Source organism: Nerophis lumbriciformis, linkage group LG13 (genome assembly GCF_033978685.3).
Source record: "Nerophis lumbriciformis linkage group LG13, RoL_Nlum_v2.1, whole genome shotgun sequence".
Taxonomy (NCBI): domain Eukaryota; kingdom Metazoa; phylum Chordata; class Actinopteri; order Syngnathiformes; family Syngnathidae; genus Nerophis; species Nerophis lumbriciformis.
The window spans coordinates 38245421-38267681 of record NC_084560.2 but is presented as its reverse complement, the minus strand read 5'-3'; the positions used below and the strand labels follow the sequence as shown (position 1 = coordinate 38267681).

At 39.1% G+C, this 22261-nt stretch overlaps 2 protein-coding genes across 3 annotated transcripts in view; one reads left to right on the top strand and one right to left on the bottom strand.

The window, feature by feature from the left end:
• The window catches only part of pikfyve (phosphoinositide kinase, FYVE finger containing), a 56322-nt gene extending 51138 nt beyond the window's left edge, over positions 1–5184 (bottom strand). The window contains exon 1 of the mRNA XM_061970855.2: positions 5100–5184. The gene's annotated coding sequence lies outside the window, so the exon portion shown is untranslated. The remainder of the gene's footprint in view (positions 1–5099) is intronic.
• sgo2 (shugoshin 2) overlaps positions 2683–22261 on the top strand; it is a 22257-nt gene continuing 2678 nt past the window's right edge. For both annotated transcript variants that reach the window (XM_061970857.2, XM_061970856.2), the window contains exons 1-7: positions 2683–2824; positions 4941–5047; positions 5123–5301; positions 12210–12284; positions 14239–14306; positions 16771–16898; positions 21079–21843. In XM_061970857.2, coding sequence (XP_061826841.2) covers positions 4963–5047; positions 5123–5301; positions 12210–12284; positions 14239–14306; positions 16771–16898; positions 21079–21843 — 1300 coding nt within the window. In that variant the 5' untranslated portion in view covers positions 2683–2824; positions 4941–4962. The remainder of the gene's footprint in view (positions 2825–4940; positions 5048–5122; positions 5302–12209; positions 12285–14238; positions 14307–16770; positions 16899–21078; positions 21844–22261) is intronic.

Sequence of the window (22261 nt, the reverse complement as noted above, 5' to 3'; positions counted from 1 at the left end):
TTCTTGAATACATAGTATATGTGGTTTATTTTTCATATTATTAATATAACCCTTTAGTTCCTGTCCGTTTGCTATTAAGCTTCTGGCATTCCACTGAACAATTAACATGGCGTTGGATTGTGGTAACATGACTCGGTCTCGTCTACTCTCTGTAGTTCACCTTGTACCTGTTCCCAAGATAGTTCTTTTAAATTTAAGAACTTTGCTGCTGCTTTGACAATTATTTTGATCTTCTCAGTTTTATTTCTTGCCTGTTCTGTGCAGTTTATTACATATGCCAGGAACACAACTAGCTTGTCCATGGAAAGTCCTGTATTTGCTGCCTCTTGTTTTTTATTACTTGTACTATTGTCACATGTGTCTTGTTCTGATCTATTCTCACTTCTATCTTGTTCTGCACTTTCTTTATTTCTTACTTTAACTGCCTCTGCGTATGTAATATTTCTTTCTACTCTGATTTGCTGTACTTCTGTTGCCTGTTTCCTAATGACACATCCTCCATACGCTGCTGTGTGATTCCCGCCACAGTTACAACACTTGACCAGTATATTGTCTCCACATTGTCCATATTCATGCTCTCCTCCACACCTTCCACATCTCAACTTAGCATGGCACACACTGGCTATGTGCCCATAGCGTTGGCACTTGAAACAGCGTACTGGGGGTGGGACGTATAAGCTCTAACGTAAAAGCTTAAAAACCCAATCATAATTCTTTGCGGTAGAACTTCCTCGACAAACTGTACTAATACAGATTCGCTCTCCGTCTTTTCTCCATTTCTAAATGCCATCATTCTTGTCATCATCTTGACAGTACCCCCTTTTATTTGTCTTTTCAATTCTTCTAAATTTTCACCCCTTGGGATTCCTGTCACTACTCCTCTTGCCCCCTTTCGTTCCCCCACTTCCATTTTTTCCTTTATTATCTTATTGCACAGTTTTTGCAACCGCATTGCTTTGTTCTTTTGCTCTCCATTTTTGCATTGAATCAAAAGTCGTCCGTCCCTGAGCACCTTCGCTATCTCCACCTCTCCGATGTCCTTCTTTAACCCCTTAACCAGTGTCATCAAACTTATGTCATTCATGTCTTGACCTGATTTAAATGTATATATGATCCTGTAATTATCTTCCATAGTCTTTTTCCTCTTTTCTACTTCTTCATCTTCTTCGTGTACTCTTTTAGCACTCGATTTTCCTTCATGCCCTCCACTCCCCTTCTTTCCTCTCTCCCCTCTAGTCCTATCCACGTCCATACTTTCCTCATAAATCCCGTCACTATCCCCTTCCATCTCGATCCAGTCACAATACAGCTTATGCACAACCGCCAAGGAGATTTAGATACGCTCACTCGTTAGCTACCACTCCTTGTTTTACTTCCGCCTTCGTTAACACGTCACCCGTCGTCGATTGGATGCGATGGTTCGTGTTCATTTATTTCAATACGCATACATTATGGCATAACATATTTACAAATGTATACAAGCATAACTAATAATTACCGATAATATCGACCGATAAATGCTTTAAAATGTAATATCGGAAATGATCGGTATCGGGTTTTCTAATGTCGGTATCGTTTTTTATTTTTATTTTTATTTTTTTTATTAAATCAACATAAAAAACACAAGATACACTTACAATTAGTGCACCAACCCAAAAAAACTCCCTTCCCCATTTACACTCATTCACACTCATTCACACAAAAGGGTTGTTTCTTTCTGTTATTAATATTCTGGTTCCTACATTATATATCAATATATATCAATACAGTCTGCAAGGGATACAGTCCGTAAGCACACATGATTGTGCGTGCTGCTGGTCCACTAATAGTACTAACCTTTAACAGTTACTTTTTCTCATTTTCATTAATTACCAGTTTCTATGTAACTGTTTTTATATTGTGTTACTTTCTTTTTTATTCAAGAAAATGTTTTTAATTTATTTATCTTATTTTATTATTTTTTAACCATACCTGGTTGTCCAAACTAGGCATAATAATGTGTTAATTCCACGACCGTATATATCGGTATCGGTAATTAAAGAGTTGAACAATATCGGATATCGGCAAAAAGCCGTTAGGGTTAGGGTCACACTGGGTTGCAACCCTGTAGATTAATGTATATTATATATTAAGAATTATTCATTATCAATATATAATATAAATTAATCTATAATTCTTAATTAGATTAATTTATATTATATAGTAATAATTATTAATTATTACTATATAATATAAATTAATCTATAATTATTAATATATAATATAAATTAATCTACAGGGTTGCAACCCAGTGTGACCCTAACCCTAACACAATGAACATAAATTAATTCTAAGTATAACTCTTAATAGTTAGGTCAGTGGTGGTTTCACGTAATGAGGTGAATAGAAGTTCAAGACGTGTATTAAAATTCTTCTTCTTTGTACTTTGTTAACACTTTTAGTTTGCAGCACCTCTTAAACTGGACCATATTATGCTTAAGCCACATTTAGTTGACCTAATAAGCTGCTGTCGTCCAAGGATATATTGTTTTTTTAGTTACATCAAATATTGTTATTTAGTAACTATTTGAACCCGATTTGAATGTTAAGGCATACACAGCCTGAGCAGACAAACCCAGGAGCCAAGTTAATCCACCCTACTCGATTTTGATTGGCTCTCCAGATGTTGACAACCGGAAGCGCGGCCAAATTTGTTAACCTAAAAATAAGATGGAGGTTGGCGGTAGTTTGGGAGTCATTCTGTAATTCATTGTTACCTATTTGTCTCTCTCTCCAATTGTTCGCTTCGCATTAAGAAAATCTACTCGAAAACGGGGTTTAGCCGGTAAGTATGAACATTTTTGTAATTAAGGTAGTTAGTCGCGAGCGCTACTGAGCATCGCTCATTCAAATGGAATTCGGAGTGTCGAAGCCAATGCTAGCCGTTAAATGCTAAATGACGTCTGAATGAAAGTCATCATTTTACTAGAAAACACCGTCCAATCATGTTAAATAGACTTATGGAAGCTATAGACCGCTTTAACCTTCCATTTGAAACAATAGGTTCACTCCCATTTTGAATTGCTGATGCCTAATAAACAGTGTTGGGTTAGTTACTGAAAACCAGTAACTAGTTACAGTTACTAGTTACTTTATTTCAAAAGTAACTCAGTTACTAACTCAGTTACTTACACCAAAAAGTAATGCGTTACTGTGAAAAGTAACTATTTAGTTACTTCTTCTACTTTTTTTTTTTAAAGCTCCCATTAATGCCCTTTTAGCCTTCATTTTCGTACTGTTATTGCACTGGAGAATAATACAATCTGTTGATCAACTTGACATACATTTGCATCACTGAACTCTGCTAAGCAATGTGCTCTACATACAACACACAAAGACAAAGATATGTTTCAAAGGGCCAATTTATTTCAGGCCAGAACAAATTGACAAAACTATTTTAAATAGCTGCAACATAACATACATAAGTAACAAACAGCATAATAACACTAACACTAACATTAACCACGTTAAACCCAGACTCCAAACTAACAAAGGTCTTAACTCATTCTCTTTCTATGCCACTTCAATATGGAATCCACTCCCAACAGGTGTAAAATAAAGGGCATCTCTGTCCTCCTTAAAAACCGCACTAAAAGAACATCTCCAGGCAACTACAACCCTAAACTAACACCCTCCCTTCCACATAATACCTCTTCGGATTGTAAATAATTAAATGTAGACACTTTTTCTTATACTTTCTGATCTCTCTCTCTGTGTCCACTACTTGCTGTACATATCCTACCAAGTCAGTCCTACACTGTTTCAATGTCCATTTCTCTGATGATGCAATTGTTGATGCTGATTGTTGATGACAGAAGTGTTGATACCCTCCTCCCCCCCACCCACCCCTCGTCCTCCATATTCCACACCCCGGATTGTAAATAATTCAATGTATACACCCTGATGATTATCTTGTGTGATGACTGTATTATGATGTTAGTATATATTTGATAGTATATATCTGTATCATGAATCAGTGGACCCCGACTTAAACAAGTTGAAAAACTTATTGGGGTGTTACCATTTAGTGGTCAATTGTACGGAATATGTACTGTACTGTGCAATCTACTAATAAAAGTTTCAATCAATCAATCAATCAACAACATAGCTGTAAAGCTGGCTTCACCTAAGGAAGGCACACGTGACATACACAGAGCCTAACCAGGCAGATTTGAATTGTTGTTTTGGGCAGTAAACGGGATCTTTGATCCAAGACACAACTTACATTTAACTAAAATGTTATTTTCTTTGTGCTCGGCAAAAGAAAAGAAGTGAGAATATCTCATACTTGCCAACCCTCCCGAATTTCAGTGCCTCTCCCCGGGACAACCATTCTCCCAAATTCCTCCCGATTTTCAGCCGGACTTAAGGCACGCCCCCTCCAGGTCCGTGCGGACCTGAGTGAGGACAGCCCGTCGTCACGTCCGCTTGGCCAACCAAAAAGTAACCACAGAACACTATACCGTATAGGCGTATAGTGTTCTGTGGTTACTTTTTTGTTGGCCAACGATTTACGTTATATTGCGCACCCCCTTCCCCCCCTCCCCGCACCCAGACACACACACACACAGAGAGCGCAGAGGAAGAATCAGAAGCATGTCATTGCTTCGCTGCCATAAAACACGATCAGATCCTCAGTTTCTAGCCAATACTACATAAAAAATAACGTAAAATAACGCAGTAACGCATCATGTAGTAACGGTAACTGAGTTACTGAATATAAAAAATAACGCGTTAGATTACTAGTTACCGCCAAAACTAACGGCGTTACAGTAACGCGTTACTTAGTAAAGCGTTAGTCCCAACACTGCTAATAAATTGTTCCACTGCTACTAGTTTGACCTGCAAACTTGCCTGGATTAGTAACTAATCGAAGAACCACTGCTTCTCTTATATTTCAGCTAATGTGTTCATGTGTCAATCATGTTGCATCAAAGGACATGGACGCCGGCCAAGGCTTCCAAACAGACTACAGTTATAGCATCCAAGATCAAAAACAAGATATTCAGTGAGTCTCCTGAGTGTCTTTTGGTTTTATTGTGCCTTGACATACAACTTACCGGCTTGTTCTCTGCCACCCCAGACACCTCCTCCTCCTTCTTCAAGGTCTCCCTGAAGAACAACAACAAGGCGCTGGCCCTGGCCCTGCAGGCTGAGAAGCAGAGGAGCATGCTGCTGCAGATGCAAATCGTCAACCTGACGAAAGAAGTGGAGGTGCTGTGCTTTGAGAGGGCCACCTTGAAGTACAAGCACAGGAAACTGGTGGGGCTATGTTTCATTTTAAGACACATACACATGTAATTACCAAGTACATCGAAACCTTTGTATTTAATCACAGTCCCAAATTTTCCCAGGAAACTTTAGAAATATAAATAATCTGTTAAGGGGTCGAACAGTTCCCATTATTGAACCCTTTACAAAATGTACAGTCGATATTTTCAAATTTTTTTAATGTTCTTCATTGACATACGTTTAAAAATAAGTCAACTGATAAATAATAAGATAATTATCTACCAGTATCTGGACGGGTCTGAATCAATGTTCCTTCTAAATTTTCATGTGTGAGCAAACGCAAAACTCCCTGAGCATTCAGTGGAGCACGTGAGCAACATCAGACGTGCACACCTGTGCTCAACATAACATCATAACAAGTTAAATGTCTCATTATAATCAAATGAGCGCAGTCATTTCCATGAGATTATTTTGTAATATAAGTGATTACCGTATTTTTCGGACTATAAATCGCAGTTTTTTTCATAGTTTGGCCGGGGGTGCGACTTATACTCAGGAGCGACTTATGTGTGAAATTATTAACACATTACCGTAAAATATCAAATAATATTATTTAGCTCATTCACGTAAGAGACTAGACGTATAAGATTTCATGGGATTTAGCGATCAGGAGTGACAGATTGTTTGGTAAACATATAGCATGTTCTATATGTTATAGTTATTTGAATGACTCTTACCATAATATGTAACGTTAACATACCAGTTGGTTATTTATGCCTCATATAACGTACACTTATTCAGCCTGTTGTTCACTATTCTTTATTTATTTTAAATTGCCTTTCAAATGTCTATTCTTGGTGTTGGCTTTTATCAAATACATTTCCCCAAAAAATGCGACTTATACTCCAGTGCGACGTAATAATGTTTTTTTCCTTCTTTACTATGCATTTTCGGCTGGTGCGACGTATACTCCGGAGCGATTTGTAATCCGAAAAATACGGTAAATGCTTTCAAAACCGTTCTCTGTTCATCTTTTAAATAATTAATATTCGATAGATTCAACAAAACAGTTGCAATAGCAGAATCAATGTCAGCCCACGACTCCTCCCTGCGTGCCGCCATTGTTGTTTGAATCAAACAGTCGCTTCGGCGCTACGTCACATCTATGAAATCCCGCCCGGCAATCCTGATTGGTTCATTATTTTTTGCTATCTTGAAGGAGTTTGCAATGCCCTCGAGCCCAGATCCTTGTGTGGAGCTCAGCGAACTACAAGGATCTGGCGAGAGTCAGGTTACTATTAGGGATGTCCCGATCCGATATTTGGATCGGATCGGCCGCCGATATTTGCAAAAAAATGCGTATCGGCAAGGCATGGGAAAATGCCGATCCAGATCCAGTTAAAAAAAACAAACTCCGCTCCGTGTTTTCCAACGCACCTATAGTACATTCCACTTTTCTGCTGCTCCCTATTTCCGTTCCGCATTTTCCAGCACACCTTCAACACATCCACAGGTCTGTGGATTCTCACGCAGTTGCTTTTAGCTGCTGGCATTACACGACAGGATCTTCTCACTCTTTTCTGTGTCTGTGCTTCTCACAGACAGCAAGCGCACTTTCTTACACACGTCACATACTGTCACGTCATACGTCACATACGTATACGTCCTCCCCGAGCAGAGAGGTAGCAGCATGGCTAACGTTAGCTGTGATGCTAGCGCAGCCGTGTGACCAACGTTCTCTCTAAGGTGCGCGCTTGTGCAATTGCGCACTGTTTAAACGTCCTCTGCGCATAGCAATTATATGCCACGCACAAAATCAAATAAAAAAATAAGCGCATAACAATTTTCGACACACGGACACGACAGAGAAAACAGTTTTCGTCATCATTGTTCAAATATTATAACGTCTGTCGAGACGCTTATCTCCATTCGGTGCCACACGTCCACACCATCAAAATGCAGAGGCAAAAATTTCCAGATCAACACCGTATGAAAAAATTAGTGATTTTTTTTTAGTTGTGATTTCCTTCTCTGCATGAAAGTTTAAAAGTAGCATATATTAATGCAGTATGAAGAAGAATGTTTTAATGTAGACATGCAAGCCTTGAAAGAAAATTTTGAAAATCAAGACTACATTTCCTGCAAATGGGTGCATTTCTACCCTATATTTTAACTTTAGATTTATTCTCTTATCAAACTCTTTTGGCTGTCTTTTTGACACTTACATCCGGCGCCCCCCTCCACACCCTGGATTATAAATAATGTAAATAATTCAATGTGATTATCTTGTGTGATGACTGTATTATGATGATAGTATATATCTGATAGTATATATCTGTATCATGAATCAATTTAAGTGGACCCCGACTTAAACAAGTTGAAAAACTTATTGGGGTGTTACCATTTAGTGGTCAATTGTACGGAATATGTACTTCACTGTGCAACCTACTAATAAAAGTCTCAATCAATCAATCAAAACACATAGAATCATCATACTGCTGTGATTATATGCATCAAGTGTTCATTCAAGGCTAAGGCAAAATATCGAGATATATATCTTGTATCGCAATATGGCCTTAAAATATCGCAATATTAAAAAAAGGCCATATCGCCCAGCCCCAGTTTCAATGATGCCATTTCTGTTTGTCATGTATAATTTTGTCTATTTTGTGTTTATTCTTGAATAAACAGGTCAGTTTCTTGTTACCAACCATTGTGTATTATTCAAACTCCCCTAATTCAGCTGGCTTGTTGTTATCAAGAGTACTAAAACCCTTTTCAACATGATTCTGACAACTAAGTAGGCTAAATAACTTTAAACTTTAATACATGCTCGGATAGGCCAGTATCGGTCAGTATCGGTATCGGATCGGAAGTGCAAAAACAATATCGGTATCAGATCGAAAGTGCAAAAACCTGGATCGGGACATCCCTAGCATGTTCTATATGTTATAGTTATTTGAATGACTCTTACCATAATATGTTACGTTAACATACCAGTTGGTTATTTATGCCTCATATAACGTACACTTATTCAGCCTGTTGTTCACTATTCTTTATTTATTTTAAATTGCCTTTCAAGTGTCTATTCTTGGTGTTGGCTTTTATCAAATACATTTCCCCAAAAAATGCTACTTATACTCCAGTGCGACGTATATGTTTTTTTCCTTCTTTATTATGCATTTTCGGCCGGTGCGACGTATACTCCGGAGCGATTTGTAATCCGAAAAATACGGTAAATGCTTTCAAAACCATTCTCTGTTCATCTTTTAAAGAATTAATATTCGATAGATTCAACAAAACAGTTGCAATAGCAGAATCAATGTCAGCCCACGACTCCTCCCTGCGTGCCGCCATTGTTGTTTGAATCAAACAGTCGCTTCGGCGCTACGTCACATCTATGAAATCCCGCCCGGCAATCCTGATCGGTTCATTATTTTTTGCTATCTTGAAGGAGTTTGCAATGCCCTCGAGCCCAGATCCTTGTGTGGAGCTCAGCGAACTACAAGGATCTGGCGAGAGTCAGGTTACTAGTATTGTATGTCTGGGTGGAGGTCCTACTTTGGAAATAATTTGTACCCCTTTCAGATATCGCATTTCATATACATGTTGCACAATGAGATGTAAGCATGGGATAAAGTGTGCATTCCTGTAACTTTATATGTATTTTTAATTAGCATTTCTGTAATCTACTTACAGCATTTCATGATGAATATTCATAAATTAACAGTCTTAATAAATGACAGTAGAATAAGCACACGTGTGATTGGGCATGACCTGGCATTTACACTTTGTTTGGTGTCGGAGTTGTCCGACTTTTTGTGTGGCTGTAAACGCATCAGTGTCTCAGTGCCATGATTGCTTGTGTTGGTGCAGGTGAGGGAGAGCAAGCGGCTGCTGATGATATGACCAGTTTTTCTAGATAAAAGTTTTCTACAAATGTTTTTGGTGTGGTTATAGCTGACAAACAGTTTTGCTCAATAAAATTATCAATGGACCTCCTGTCCTTTTTAAAGCGTCTTGTCAGACGTTACAATACTTGAACAGCTTTTACGAACAATGTTGTGGCCGCTTGTCATCTGTCACTCACAGAGTTGCATTGCAAAGTTCTACAGGAAAAAATGGTGTGTTATTGGATTTTATTTTGTGCGCGGCTTAGAGCGTTAGCAGCGCACAGTCGCGCAGCCGGAAAGTTGGTCTGAACACTCGTTAAATTGGCAACACTGATTGCTCGTAACGTCTTCTTATTCTCTGGTAGACCAGGCGTGTTTGAGATTTTAGAAGAAGAGGTACGATGCACACCGCTTTCTAATAGTGCCAAATCTATTTGAGGCGGTTTAAATTTATCAGTGGCAGCCACCACAAATAAAAGAATGTAAGGCACAGGAGCCAGATCTGGCCTGCCACGTTATTTCACTTGGCCCATGAAAGTCTGGAAATAATACACATCAATTAAGTATCTTATCTTTTTACTAAATGTATTTTTTTCCATTTTGACAGAAAAAATATATGCATGTCATGAAACAATTATATACTGTATTGTAATTTTTTTGTAAAAATAAATTCTTAAATATCTGTTTGTCACCTTATGATTTCAAAGCGAGTTATCCATCAATTTGTAGGTAAAAATATAAGAAATGCCTAGGCAATTGTGTAATATTATGAGGCGATTATGTATTTATATTCATTAATTATTTACTGTTATAATCTGATAGGAACTGAGATCTTTAATACATCTAGTTCAGGGGTCGGCAACCCGCGGCTCTAGAGCCGCATGCGGCTCTTTAGCGCCGCCCTAGTGGCTCTCTGGAGCTTTTTCAAAAATGTATGAAAAATGGAAAAAGATGAGGGGGAAAAAATATATTTCTTGTTTTAATATGGTTTCTGTAGGAGGACAAACATGACACAAACCTCCCTAATTGTTATAAAGCTCACTGTTTGTATTAAACATGCTTCACTAATTCGAGTATTTGGCGAACGCCGTTTTGTCCTACTAATTTTGGCGGTCCTTGAACTCACCGTAGTTTGTTTACATGCATAACTTTCTCCGACTTCCTAGGACGTGTTTTATGCCACTTCTTTTTCTGTCTCATTTTGTCCACCAAACTTTTAAGGTTGTGCATGAATGCACAAAGGTGAGTTTTGTTGATGTTATTGACTTGTGTGGAGTGCTAATCAGACATATTTGGTCACTGCATGACTGCAAGCTTATCGATGCTAACATGCTATTTAGGCTAGCCATATGTACATATTTAGGGATGTCCGATAATGGCTTTTTGCCGATATCCGATATTCCGATATTGTCCAACTCTTAATTACCGATACCGATATCAACCGATACCGATATATACAGTCGTGGAATTAACACATTATTATGTCTAATTTGGACAACCAGGTATGGTGAAGATAAAATAAAATAAGATAAATAAATGAAGAACATTTTCTTGAATAAAAAAGAAAGTAAACAATATAAAAACAGTTACATAGAAACTAGTAATTAATGAAAATGAGTAAAATTAACTGTTAAAGGTTAGTACTATTAGTGGACCAGCAGCACGCACAATCATGTGTGCTTACGGACTGTATTCCTTGCAGACTGTATTGATATATATTGATATATACTGTAATGTAGGAACCAGAATATTAATAACAGAAAGAAAAAAACCCTTTGTGTAAATGGGGGAGGGAGTTATTTTGGTTTGGGGCACTAATTGTAAGTTTATCTTGTGTTTTTTATGTTGATTTAATAAAAATAAAAAAAAACGATACAGATAATAAAAAAAAACCGATACCGATAATTTTTTATATTACATTTTAAAGCATTTATCGGCCAATATTATCGGACATCTCTATACATATTGCATCATTATGCCTCATTTGTAGCTATATTTGAGGTAATTTAGTTTCCTTTAAGTCCTCTTAATTCAGTTTATATCTCATGACACACTATCTGTATGTAATATGGCTTTTAATTTTTTGCGGCTCCAGACAGATGTGTTTTTGTATTTTTGGTCCAATATGGCTCCTTCAACATTTTGGGTTGCCGACCCCTGATCTAGTTTTAGAACAGTGACATTGGTAAGAACTTAGTATTTCAGTCAGAGGTGTTAGTTTATGGAAACTGCTCAGTGGCCTAGTGGTCAGAGTGTCTGCCCTGAGATCGTTAGGTTGTGAGTTCAATCCACGGCCGAGTCATACCGAAGACTATAAAAATGGGATCCATTACTTCCCTGCTTGACACTCAGCATCAAGGGTTGGAATTGAGGGTTAAATCACCAAAAAATGATTCCCGGACGCAGCCACCGCTGCTGCTCACTGCTCCTCTCACCTCCTAGGAGGTGATAAAGGGTGATGGGTCAAATGCAGATAATAATTTCGCCACAACTAGTGTGTGTGTGTGACAATCATTGGTACTTTTAAACTTGATAGTGGAATAAAACAATGTAAATCCCTTTTTGTATTAAAAAAAAAAAGTAAACCTTTCTTCCTTTTTGTTTTATTTTTTTTAATGAACGAAATAAGTAACTGAACGGCGCGGCCCTTTGGAAGGCAGCCATAACTGGGATGTGGCTCTCAATTAAAATGAGTTTTACCCCCCCGCCCCTCCTCCTCCCGAAGGGAAACACTGTACACAAAACAACAAACTGTATTCTTCACCATTATCTTAATGTACTGCAGGCATGAAGAAAGGGGTTTACCGCGTGTGCTTGGGTGGATTGTCTCTTCACAATAATTGTAGACCCCTGATTTTGTGGGGTTTGTTGTTACTTATGTAAATTTGGCAGTAGGGAATGAGATGCATGTCCCACTTTTCTGTACGCTGCAGTCGGTAGTTATCGTCATGTGTGGTCTTTGGTCCCCAAAACCTTGAAGGGCATTGGACTGTGGAGGTTCCACAAGCACGCCCAGACGCTGACCATGTTTTTGTTGCCTCACAGACAGTCATCTTGAAGAATCTGTACAGTGATACGCTGAATAACTTGGACAAGGTGATGGAATTATTCTCGGATGACGTAAGTCAAATAATGTGTTCATATTTAGTGTGGCCTGAGTTTCTTTCTCCCAGGAACACAAAGCAATAATGCTTGAACATCTCATGGATTACTTATCCCCCCGGGTATTTCATTAGAGAACAGTTCTACTGTGAAAACGCACAGAAAAGTCATGTTAGCAATATTTCAAATGGAAAGACGTCGACCCGGACAAGACTTTCAGGTTTTGTCGTCTCCGATAATATTTGTGCATTAGGTAGTCAGCCCTCGGGGTTTTAACTTTAAACGATATGGAATCGTTGTGATGTTTAGAAGCAGGGTTTTAAACAAATATGGAAGTCTTGGTTGGTCGTGTCAGTTTATTTGAAACATGCAGACAGTTTAAATGTAATGCATCACATATTTCCAGTTGTTTCAGTACAGCATGTCCGAAAAGGAGTAGGAAGAAGCAGAGCTTATTTAATCCTACCCCTTTTAGTATTATAGCAGTTTCAACCCACTTGTTTGTTCTCCATTTGTAACACAACAGTGAATAAATAAATGAATATACAATGAGCAAGTAAATAATTATAACTATAAATAATTCAAAGTTTTTGTTCATAAATAGTTAAAAGGGGAACTGTACTTTTTTGGGAATCTTGCCTATAGTTCACAATCATGAAAGACATGACAGATGGATTTTTTTTTTTAATGCATTCTAAGTATTAAATAAACATAAATAAAAGTCCACTTACAGCGTGGCCAATGGGAGCTCTACTAATTCGCCCATAAAATCCATCAAATAACCATTCAAAAAGCGCCAACAATACTCCATTTACATTTTGTGACTTAAATATTAACCTAATATTGTTATTTTAAGCGCTAACACAGACAAACTATTTTTAGCGGCGACATGATCACTACCGTGTGTGCCTATGTTTACGTCATCGAGTGGTCTGCTGCTTCCTCGCTGCCTGTAAGTTTATTGTAGATCATGAATCATGCGTCTTACCTGCACAGAAGAAGTTTGAGTAGGTATTCCGACAAGTTAGTACATTTTTGACAGCCATTTAGGACCCGAAAATGGGTACCGGGTAGTTGTGATGCGTTTTTGAAATTAATGCGCCGTGTATGCTTAAAATGATCGAAATACACTATTAAATGTTATTATAAATAAGAGTTACTACATTACATATATACTTACATCATGTATATAAAACCATAATGGAGGTGTTTGGATGTTTTTTTTAAGGGCTTTATAGGCGGAATGGAACGGCTCCCATAAGGTCCATTGTAAGCGAACTTTGGATCGCATTAATATTTAGAATGCAAAAAAACCCACCCATAATAATTGTGAACGATAGGCAATATTTATGGTTCACCAACAAAATGAATAAGTTTATCATTTAAAAAAATAGGGTTCAATGTGTTTATCAAGATTCTTCTTTGTACTTTGTGAACACTTCGAGTTTGAACCGTTTCTTAAACTGGATCATATTCGTACATTGTCTGACTTCCTTGCTTAATCCATTCCCTATTTTCATTCCACATACTGATATGCTAAAGGTTTTAAGTGTTGTACGTGCAAACAGATGTTTTAATTTGGATTTTTCTCGAAGCTTTTATTTCTCCTCTTTTGTTGAGAAGAATTGTTGTACATTCTTGGGTAGCAGGTTATAATTTACTTTGTACAAACATTTTAGCTATTTGTCAATGCACCAAGTCATTGAATTTCAATATTTGTGATTAAATAAAAGAAGAGAGTTTGAGTGTTCTCTATATAACTCACAATTGGTAACACTAGCGAGCAGTAGTGTGGTACTTCTTAAAGACAAGCAGCAGTTGTTTTTGCTGCGTTTATATTTTAAAATGCAATGCAGTGCTTGTTCAAAGTCCAATAATGAGACAAGGACTGCTTTCTATGATTCAATTACATATTAATGAAAATTAGTTGCAAATAAAAACTATTTTAGATGTATGTATTTATCCCTTTCAGGATGTCCCTAAACTAGATGAGGACCACAACATTCTTCCTGGTGATCTTGACATTCCCCCAGTTTCAAGGTCAGTTTTTAAAGAGGTGCCTGTAAATAGCCCTTATAATGCATATTTTGATACTCTTAAGCTATGAAACACATTTTAAATTCAGTTTTACACATTAAGGCATAAGGTATTGTCTATTGCAGTCATTCTAAAACGAGTGGTACAACAAAGAATCACTGAAATAAATATTCAAACACAGTGTTACTGTTCAAACTGTGTGTACCGTTACAGTGGCCAAAATATTAAATATACTTGTTAAATAAAACTTGTGCCTTGTTTTTTATGAATATGTAGGCTTACGACGCTACTGTATTTTAATTTTGGTCATTATGGTGGTACTTGGAGAGCCAGGTGTTTTCTGAGGTGGTACTTGGTGAAAAAAGTTTGAGAACTATCGGTCACGTGACTTCTTCCCGGAAGTGAAAACCAGTGGTGGTCAACCAATCCAAGATGGCTGTTGTACAGCAGGCAGCGCACAAAGTTAGACAAAAGAGGCTTAAATCTTCCTACAAAAAGCAGATACCAGCAAAAAACTCAAACTATGCAATGGAATAGATCCCTATACTTTATCAAAAAAAGATTTGTCGAGTGATATTGATGATTATACGTTGGCCGCGTTCCCAGACATATCGAGCTATTGTGCTGCAGACGCCAGTCTACACGACAAAACAGATGGAAATTTGAAAAGCATGGAGGTCTACAACTTCTTTGTGTGTGGCTGACTCTCCCAGATAAATATGCATCCTTTTTGCTTGGGTATGGTTGCATTTCATGATTTAATTTTGCGTCTATTGATGGTTGTTTATGTCTTTATCAAAATATAACTATAGATGTCAACATTGTGTATGTGCTGAAAGACTCATTTATGATTGCTGCCTTTGGTAAAAGCTTAACTCTTTTAGGTTTTGCTCACATTTGCTTTCTTTTATTTAGACTTGTCGAGTTGGTGCTTTTTGAAACACTCGCAGCAAACATGTGTTTAAGAAATACAAATAATAAAGATAATACTTCAATGGGAAATAATAACCATTAAAAGTATATCAAACAAACCTTTAACGAAGTGATCACTGCAAACTCATGCATTCTTTGACCCTGTTCCCTTAGACTGGAGTGTGAGCTGTTTTTCTCGTCAATGTTTTGTAAAATCTTGCACTCTTCCGCCCTTTTTGATTACCTCTCGAGGAAATCTGAAAAAACTTTGATCCTTTTTAAACGATTCGTACCGCAGAGAACAACACAAGCATAGGGCATGTTTTCTTCGAGAAAGGCTAAATGGCGCTTCGTACCCATTGAGAACAGAGCTAGCTTGACCACCACGCATATTCAATAGGTGGGACGCGAGCTGGGCGTGCACACCTTGCTGTTGCTTCAGTTGACTTGAAAGACAAGGCGCTAGAGATGCGCGGTTTGCGGGCACAACCGCGGATTATCCGCGGGTCGGGCGGTTGAAATAAAAAAAAATTAGATTTTATCCGCGGGTCGGGTCGGGCGATTGAAATAAATAAAAAATTAGATTTTAAATAGATTCAGGCGGGTGGCAGTTAAACCAATTCGGAAATATATATACATAGTTAAATGTTGTTACCCACATACGAAAAACGAGCAGGCACCTGCAGCATATGCCACAACAGAAGAAGAAAAAAAAAGAGATGGCAACGCCGGCAGCAAACGTGGTACGCGACAAACTAAAAAAGGGAATACTAAAGACCAGGGGGAAAAAAGGCCAGAAAAGTTCAGCGTGGACTCGTTTTTATGAGGTTGTAAATCAGGATGATAGTAATGCTGGCTACGTGATTTGCAAGAACTGCGACACTGTTTATGTCTACGACAGTCACAAAACCGGGACATCTAACATGGTGCATCACATTAGTGCAAAACCCCGAACCTCCACAAACACCCTGAGCATGAGCAGTTTCGTCCACCGTGATCCCAGAAGAGTGCCACAGGATGTTAAAACAAGATAGAACGCAGCTGCCTGCAGCAGTTTGAGTGGCGCGAGCGCGCTTGGAGGCCGGTACGCTCAGCGCGGCTCCCAGATGATTGCGCACTAGTGTGCGTCTGGGCCGTGACAGCGTGGCACGCATTGAATGTCTCTGCTACATTGGATCAGTCTCCTTTCTTTAACAGGCAAAAGCTTTATAACCTCACTAATGCCTTGCATCGTCTATATTAGATATATAACAACGGGCGGGTGCGGTTTTGATTAAATTGTTAGTTCGGGTGGATGCGGATGGTTGACGACTTTTGTGAAGCGGTTGCGGATGAAATAATTGCCTATCCGCAATATCTACAAGGCGCACTGTTGAATTCTTAGCTGTGACACTCTTTTTGCCTTCGCTAATAGCGCCATCAAACCATTTTCTATTTAAGTTGATTTGTTTTCTTTAATTTACCATTTATAGCAGAGTATAGAAATGTGTGTATATGCGGCTAGCATCTACTTTACTGTATATTACACATGCCCTCTTTCTAAACCTCCTCACAGCCTTCCAGCTCTTCCTGAAGTTGCTGTGGATTCATTGTACGCCGGCCCAGAAAAAGCAGCGGACTTTCATAACGATGCCGAGCCTCTGGGCGTCATCACCGGACCCACCAAGTCAACTATTTACTACGGTTGGGAAGCGACATCACACCATATGGGCAAAAGTGTTGGGCCACACCTCACAGTTTGGTTAGTTTGAGCCAAAATCACAAGCAGTCTGGGAGAGAAGGCCCTTTTGATGACTATACCTGCCGCACAAGGTAGGCGTTTATTTGTTGATGTTTTGTGTCTTCAAGCAATCGGGACAAAATGGGAGTGCACTCCTTGGCTGCAACCAGCAGAGGTGCTGTTGAGTTAGTTTGCTATGCTATGTTGAGCATGTGTATGGCGTCACATTAGTGCCAAAAATCAGAGCGCATAAAAACTGTTATCGCGCACTGATTCTCCACTTCGTGCGCGCGCGCGACACCCATTTGCGTGCGCGCGGTACCTTTCTGCGCACGCGACGCCTTTCTCCGCGCTCTCTTTGTACTCCTGGCATCTCTCCTCGCGCTGTCATGTTTCTTTTTGGCACTTTGGGGGCGGGTATGCTTAGACGGCCCCTTCTTTCTGATTGGCTCTGAGCATTTTTCATATGACCAATCATTCTCCAGCGTAGCAACGTTGTAGCCATCTTACCTCAGACAGCTAGCCTCAATCATTACATTGATGTCAATGGTACATGTACTAATTAAATTACCATAACTTGCTCGATTTTCGACCAATTTACAAACGGTTTGCCTTGTTACAAATCTTATTACATGTAGATATGACATAGGATGCTGTACCTGTTGAAATGACCTCTTTCGCTTTAAAAAAAAAAAGACTTAATTGTGCAACATAGTTGTGTAGGGTCAGTGTTAGTCAGTTCTCTGATTATTTTAAACTGTTTCAGAATACATTATTAAAGTTAAAGTTAAAGTACCAATGATTGTCACACACACACTAGGTGTGGCGAAATTATTCTCTGCATTTGACCCATCACCCTTGATCACCCCCTGGGAGGTGAGGGGAGCAGTGGGCAGCAGCGGTGGCTGCGCCCGGGAAAAGCTATTTTTAACATTTTAAAAACAAAATTCAAAGATGATTTCATTAATTTTATGGCTGAATCAAAAGAAATTCCATAAATTAGAAAACAAATGTTCAAGAAGAAGTGAAAATATAAAATAATGTTATGGTTGGATGTTATTGCTGGTGGACCAGTTCTGGCTGAAAGATGTGATTATGGTGATTGTTGTCTTATTATTTATTTGGGTCACATTTTGTATTACCCTGTATTGTGTTTATGTGGTATGAAATAACCTTCATCAGCACGCGACAATTTTTTATCCACTTCTTCCTCCGTAAATCTTGATACATATTGACGATGACCCGCCCTGCTATACTTCTGATTGGCTCTGAGCATTTTTTCAGCATTTTTCGCCTGATCAATCAGAAAGAAGGGGCCGTCTAAGCATACCCGCCCCCAAAGTGCCAAAAAGAAACATGACAGCGCGAGGAGAGATGCCAGGAGTACACAGAGAGCGCGCAGAAAGGCGTCGCGTGCGTGTGGTGCCTTTTTGCACGCGCGTGGTGCCTTTTTAATATAATAATAAATATAATAAATATATATATGTGTGTGTGCGCGCGCAAAAGGGTGTCGCGCGCGCGCACGAAGTGGAGAATCAGCACGCGATAACAGTTTTTATGCGCTCGGATTTTTGGCACTAATGTGACGCCATACATGTGCATGTGAAAGTGTGCGAGCATGAGCCAAAACGTGCCATGATTTAAGTCTGAGGCACGGTAAGATTGGCCCAGTTGAGCTACATCGATGGCATACCAACAGGTACAGTACAGGAACAGTCAGGGATTCCCCCAGCCCTTTGAATTTATATTTTAAAATGAAGACATCTATAACTTGTATCATTAATTTACATTTAAAAAATTGTAGTCACAAAACCCACCCTCAAGGTCAACACCTTTTGAATTTCCTGGACATATTAGTGGTTCACACTGAAGCGTAGGATGTCCAATTATGATTTTTTTTTTGTTTCAATCTTCTTATGTAGTCATTCACATTACGAAAAAAAATACGATGTCCAATGTGAACGCAAACTGACCCGCATGCAATCAGGACGTCACACGTGCTGCAGTGTTTACGGAAGTAAACATGGTTCCAATTCTAGTAGGTCTCAGTCCTGACTCATTTGTGGCAATTTGAAGGATTTTTTGCAATTAAAGTCAACATTTTCTAAACATAGAAGAAGAAAGGCCGAAGGAAAAGGGCAAGCATTTTGGCCAGCAGTGGTGGAACTAGAGCTGGGCGATTATGTGATCACCGTGATCGTTGATCGCAATTAATTTGAGTTCGATCATGGTTTTAAGCTGCTAGAATATTTCCTTGATCAAACATGGCGGACATGTCTGTTAGAAATTACCGCAGTAGTAAACAGTAGGAAGGCAATGATTCTTGTGATAATGCTGCACAGAAGAATCCACCTTTATTGATCGTGATCCTGTATGTATGCGTGTTTGTGTACGTTTGAGTAAAAGTGTGTGTGTACACGACTATCTCGTTCCACCGTCGCAAAAGTCAGTCTCCTCACGACGCAACTAATGTTTAATCGCGTTGTGCCTCTTCCCCCTTACACAGCTGGAAGTGCAGCCCAGAATAACTAATGAAAAATGACTAACACTAGCACAGAAGTTGAAACAACATTTAAAAAAGGAGCAGCTTTAGTTTTAGTTTTACTATCTGCTGCAGCTCACCAGTAATCCTGCCCAGAATACGGACTTGCAGGCACTCAGAGAACGTCTATGTGACTGTATTTGTCCAGACTGGGAGAGTAAATACACCCACTAATTTAATCAGAAAAGGCATTTTTATATCAAAATCTTAAAAAAAATAAAAATTCGAGATCGGATGATATGAAAAAATTAATCAAGACAATTTTTTTTGCCATATCGCCTAGCCCAGGGGTCGGCAACCCAAAATGTTGAAGGAGCCATATTGGACCAAAAATACAAAAAAAAAATCTGTCTGGAGCCGCAAAAAATTAAAAGCCATATTACATACAGATAGTGTGTCATGAGATATACATTGAATTAAGATGACTTAAAGGAAACTAAATGACCTCAAATATACCTACAAATGAGGAATAATGATGCCATATGTACATATAGCTAGCCTAAATAGCATGTTAGCATCGATTAGCTTGCAGTCATGCAGTGACCAAATATGTCTGATTAGCACTCCACACAAGTCAATAACATCAACAAAGCTCACCTTTGTGCATTCACGCACAACGTTAAAAGTTTGGTGGACAAAATGAGACAGAAAAAGAAGTGGCATAAAACACGTGTTAGAAAGTCGGAGAAAGTTATACATGTAAACAAACTACGGTGAGTTCAAGGACCGCCAAAATTAGTAGGACAAAACGGCGCTCACCAAATACTCGAATCAGTGAAGCATGTTTAATATAAACAGTGTGCTTTATAACAATTAGGGAGGTTTGTGTCATGTTTGTCCTCCTACAGAAACCATATTAAAACAAAACAAAAAATGTTTCCCCTTATCTTTTTCCATTTTTCATACATTTTTTAAAAAGCTCCAGAGAGCCACTAGGGCGGCGCTAAAGAGCCGCATGCGGCTCTAGAACCGCGGGTTGCCGACCCGTGGCCTAGCCCTACGAATATTGACGTGAGTTCTTAAAACACTTTGTTTTTGTCTGTTTTCTGCTCACTTGTCAACTATTTATTTTGCAACCAACTAGTTTGGCGAAGAATTATGACGTTTATCGTTTTTTGACAACGTATTGGTTGGATGAACTGCAGTGTGAACGCACAGGTAAATACAGGTAAAGATCAGATTTTATATCCACATACGTAAGAAGGTCTGATTTGAAAAATTCAGAATTGCACTGTTCACATTGGCATAAAAAAATATGATACAGGTCACATATGTGCAAAAAATCGGAATTGACATGCAGTGTGAACAATGCCTTGGCTGACTTTCATGCAGTTGAAAACGCCTCTTACTTCACCTTGAACAGAACAGGTAGAGAAAACGGACAGATGCGGTGAATTAGAAATATAAATTACTTGCAAAAAGCCAGGATTTAAGACTCAGACTAGTATATTCCCACAGACACATACTTCAAAATCTTGTAGAAAGCCTTTCCAGAAGAGTGGAGGCGGACTTCATGTTGGTGGAATGTCCCAATACTTTTGCCCTTATATATTCAGTGTATGTGCTAGTATCTGCTCTGACAATAGTGATTTGTGTCACAGCAAAGACAGATAACGGGGACGAACGTCCGAAACAAGATGCCCTCCAGATGAAGTTGTCCCCCAAGTCCAGCTGTTTAAGGGATTACGCAGATAGAATATCAGTCATGTTGTCTCAGCCCGACGATGAAACCATATCGTCTGTGCCATGTCAAACTTTTTCAGCGGTCGCCGAAACACCCGCCCCCTCCACCGATGTCAGCCCTCCCTGTGTCACGGTTGAAGAGCCACAGGAAAACTTAGTGGTCTTCAATACAACCATGGAGATGACTGAATGTGGCACTCCTGAGATAGTCACAGAGTATAAAAACAAAGATAACCTTGCGCCGGAAGTAAATCTTCCTCAGTCATTAAAACCTAAGTCTCGCAGCAAAACCAAACAAAGCAAGGAGCTACCTGCAGAGAAAGAGTCCCCGGAAAAAAAAAGGTCCACCATCACTATTAGGAGGTCCAGGAAGCCAAGTCAAAGGGTGCTGTCGGTTACTCGGATGGTGTTTCCACCTCATGACAGAGAGGGCAGCAGGTCCAAAGGGGACCGTGAGGAGCAGAAACCAGTAAGTGTGGTTGCACCCGCAGAGGCTGAAGATCCGTTCCAGTTCTTCGCGACTGTCAATGAACCACAGAACACTGAGACTTCTGGAGCACATCGCAAATTAAGATGCGGAAGGACGTTTGTAATTTCCGTGGATCCCACAACACCGGCAAGAGAGAAGTCAGAGATGTTGTCCGACAATCTAATTTCTGATGCAGGATCTGCCCGGAATTCAGGTGAGTGGACTGTGAAGTTTAGTCAAGGTTAGACTTCATATTGTTAGCATCCAGAACTCATCTTTACAGTAAGGTTTCCTTCTACCGTGGTCTACAAAAGCAAAATGACATTGCAGTCTCTTGATTCTAAAATATTGGAAATACAAGCTGTAGCTTCAGATAACCTCTGGTGTAGCTTTGACTCCACAATATGGCAGTAACCACATTTGAAGTAGAGTGGTAGCTCGGTTTTGTACACCACACTATTCGTATAAATCGGTTTTACCAAAAAATGTATGTATACATATTAGAGATGCGCGGTTTGCGGGCACAACCGCGGAGTCCGCGGATCGGGCGGATGAAATTAAAAAAAATTAGATTTTATCCGCGGGTCGGGTCGGGTCGGGTGGTTGAAATAAAAAAAATTAGATTTTAAATA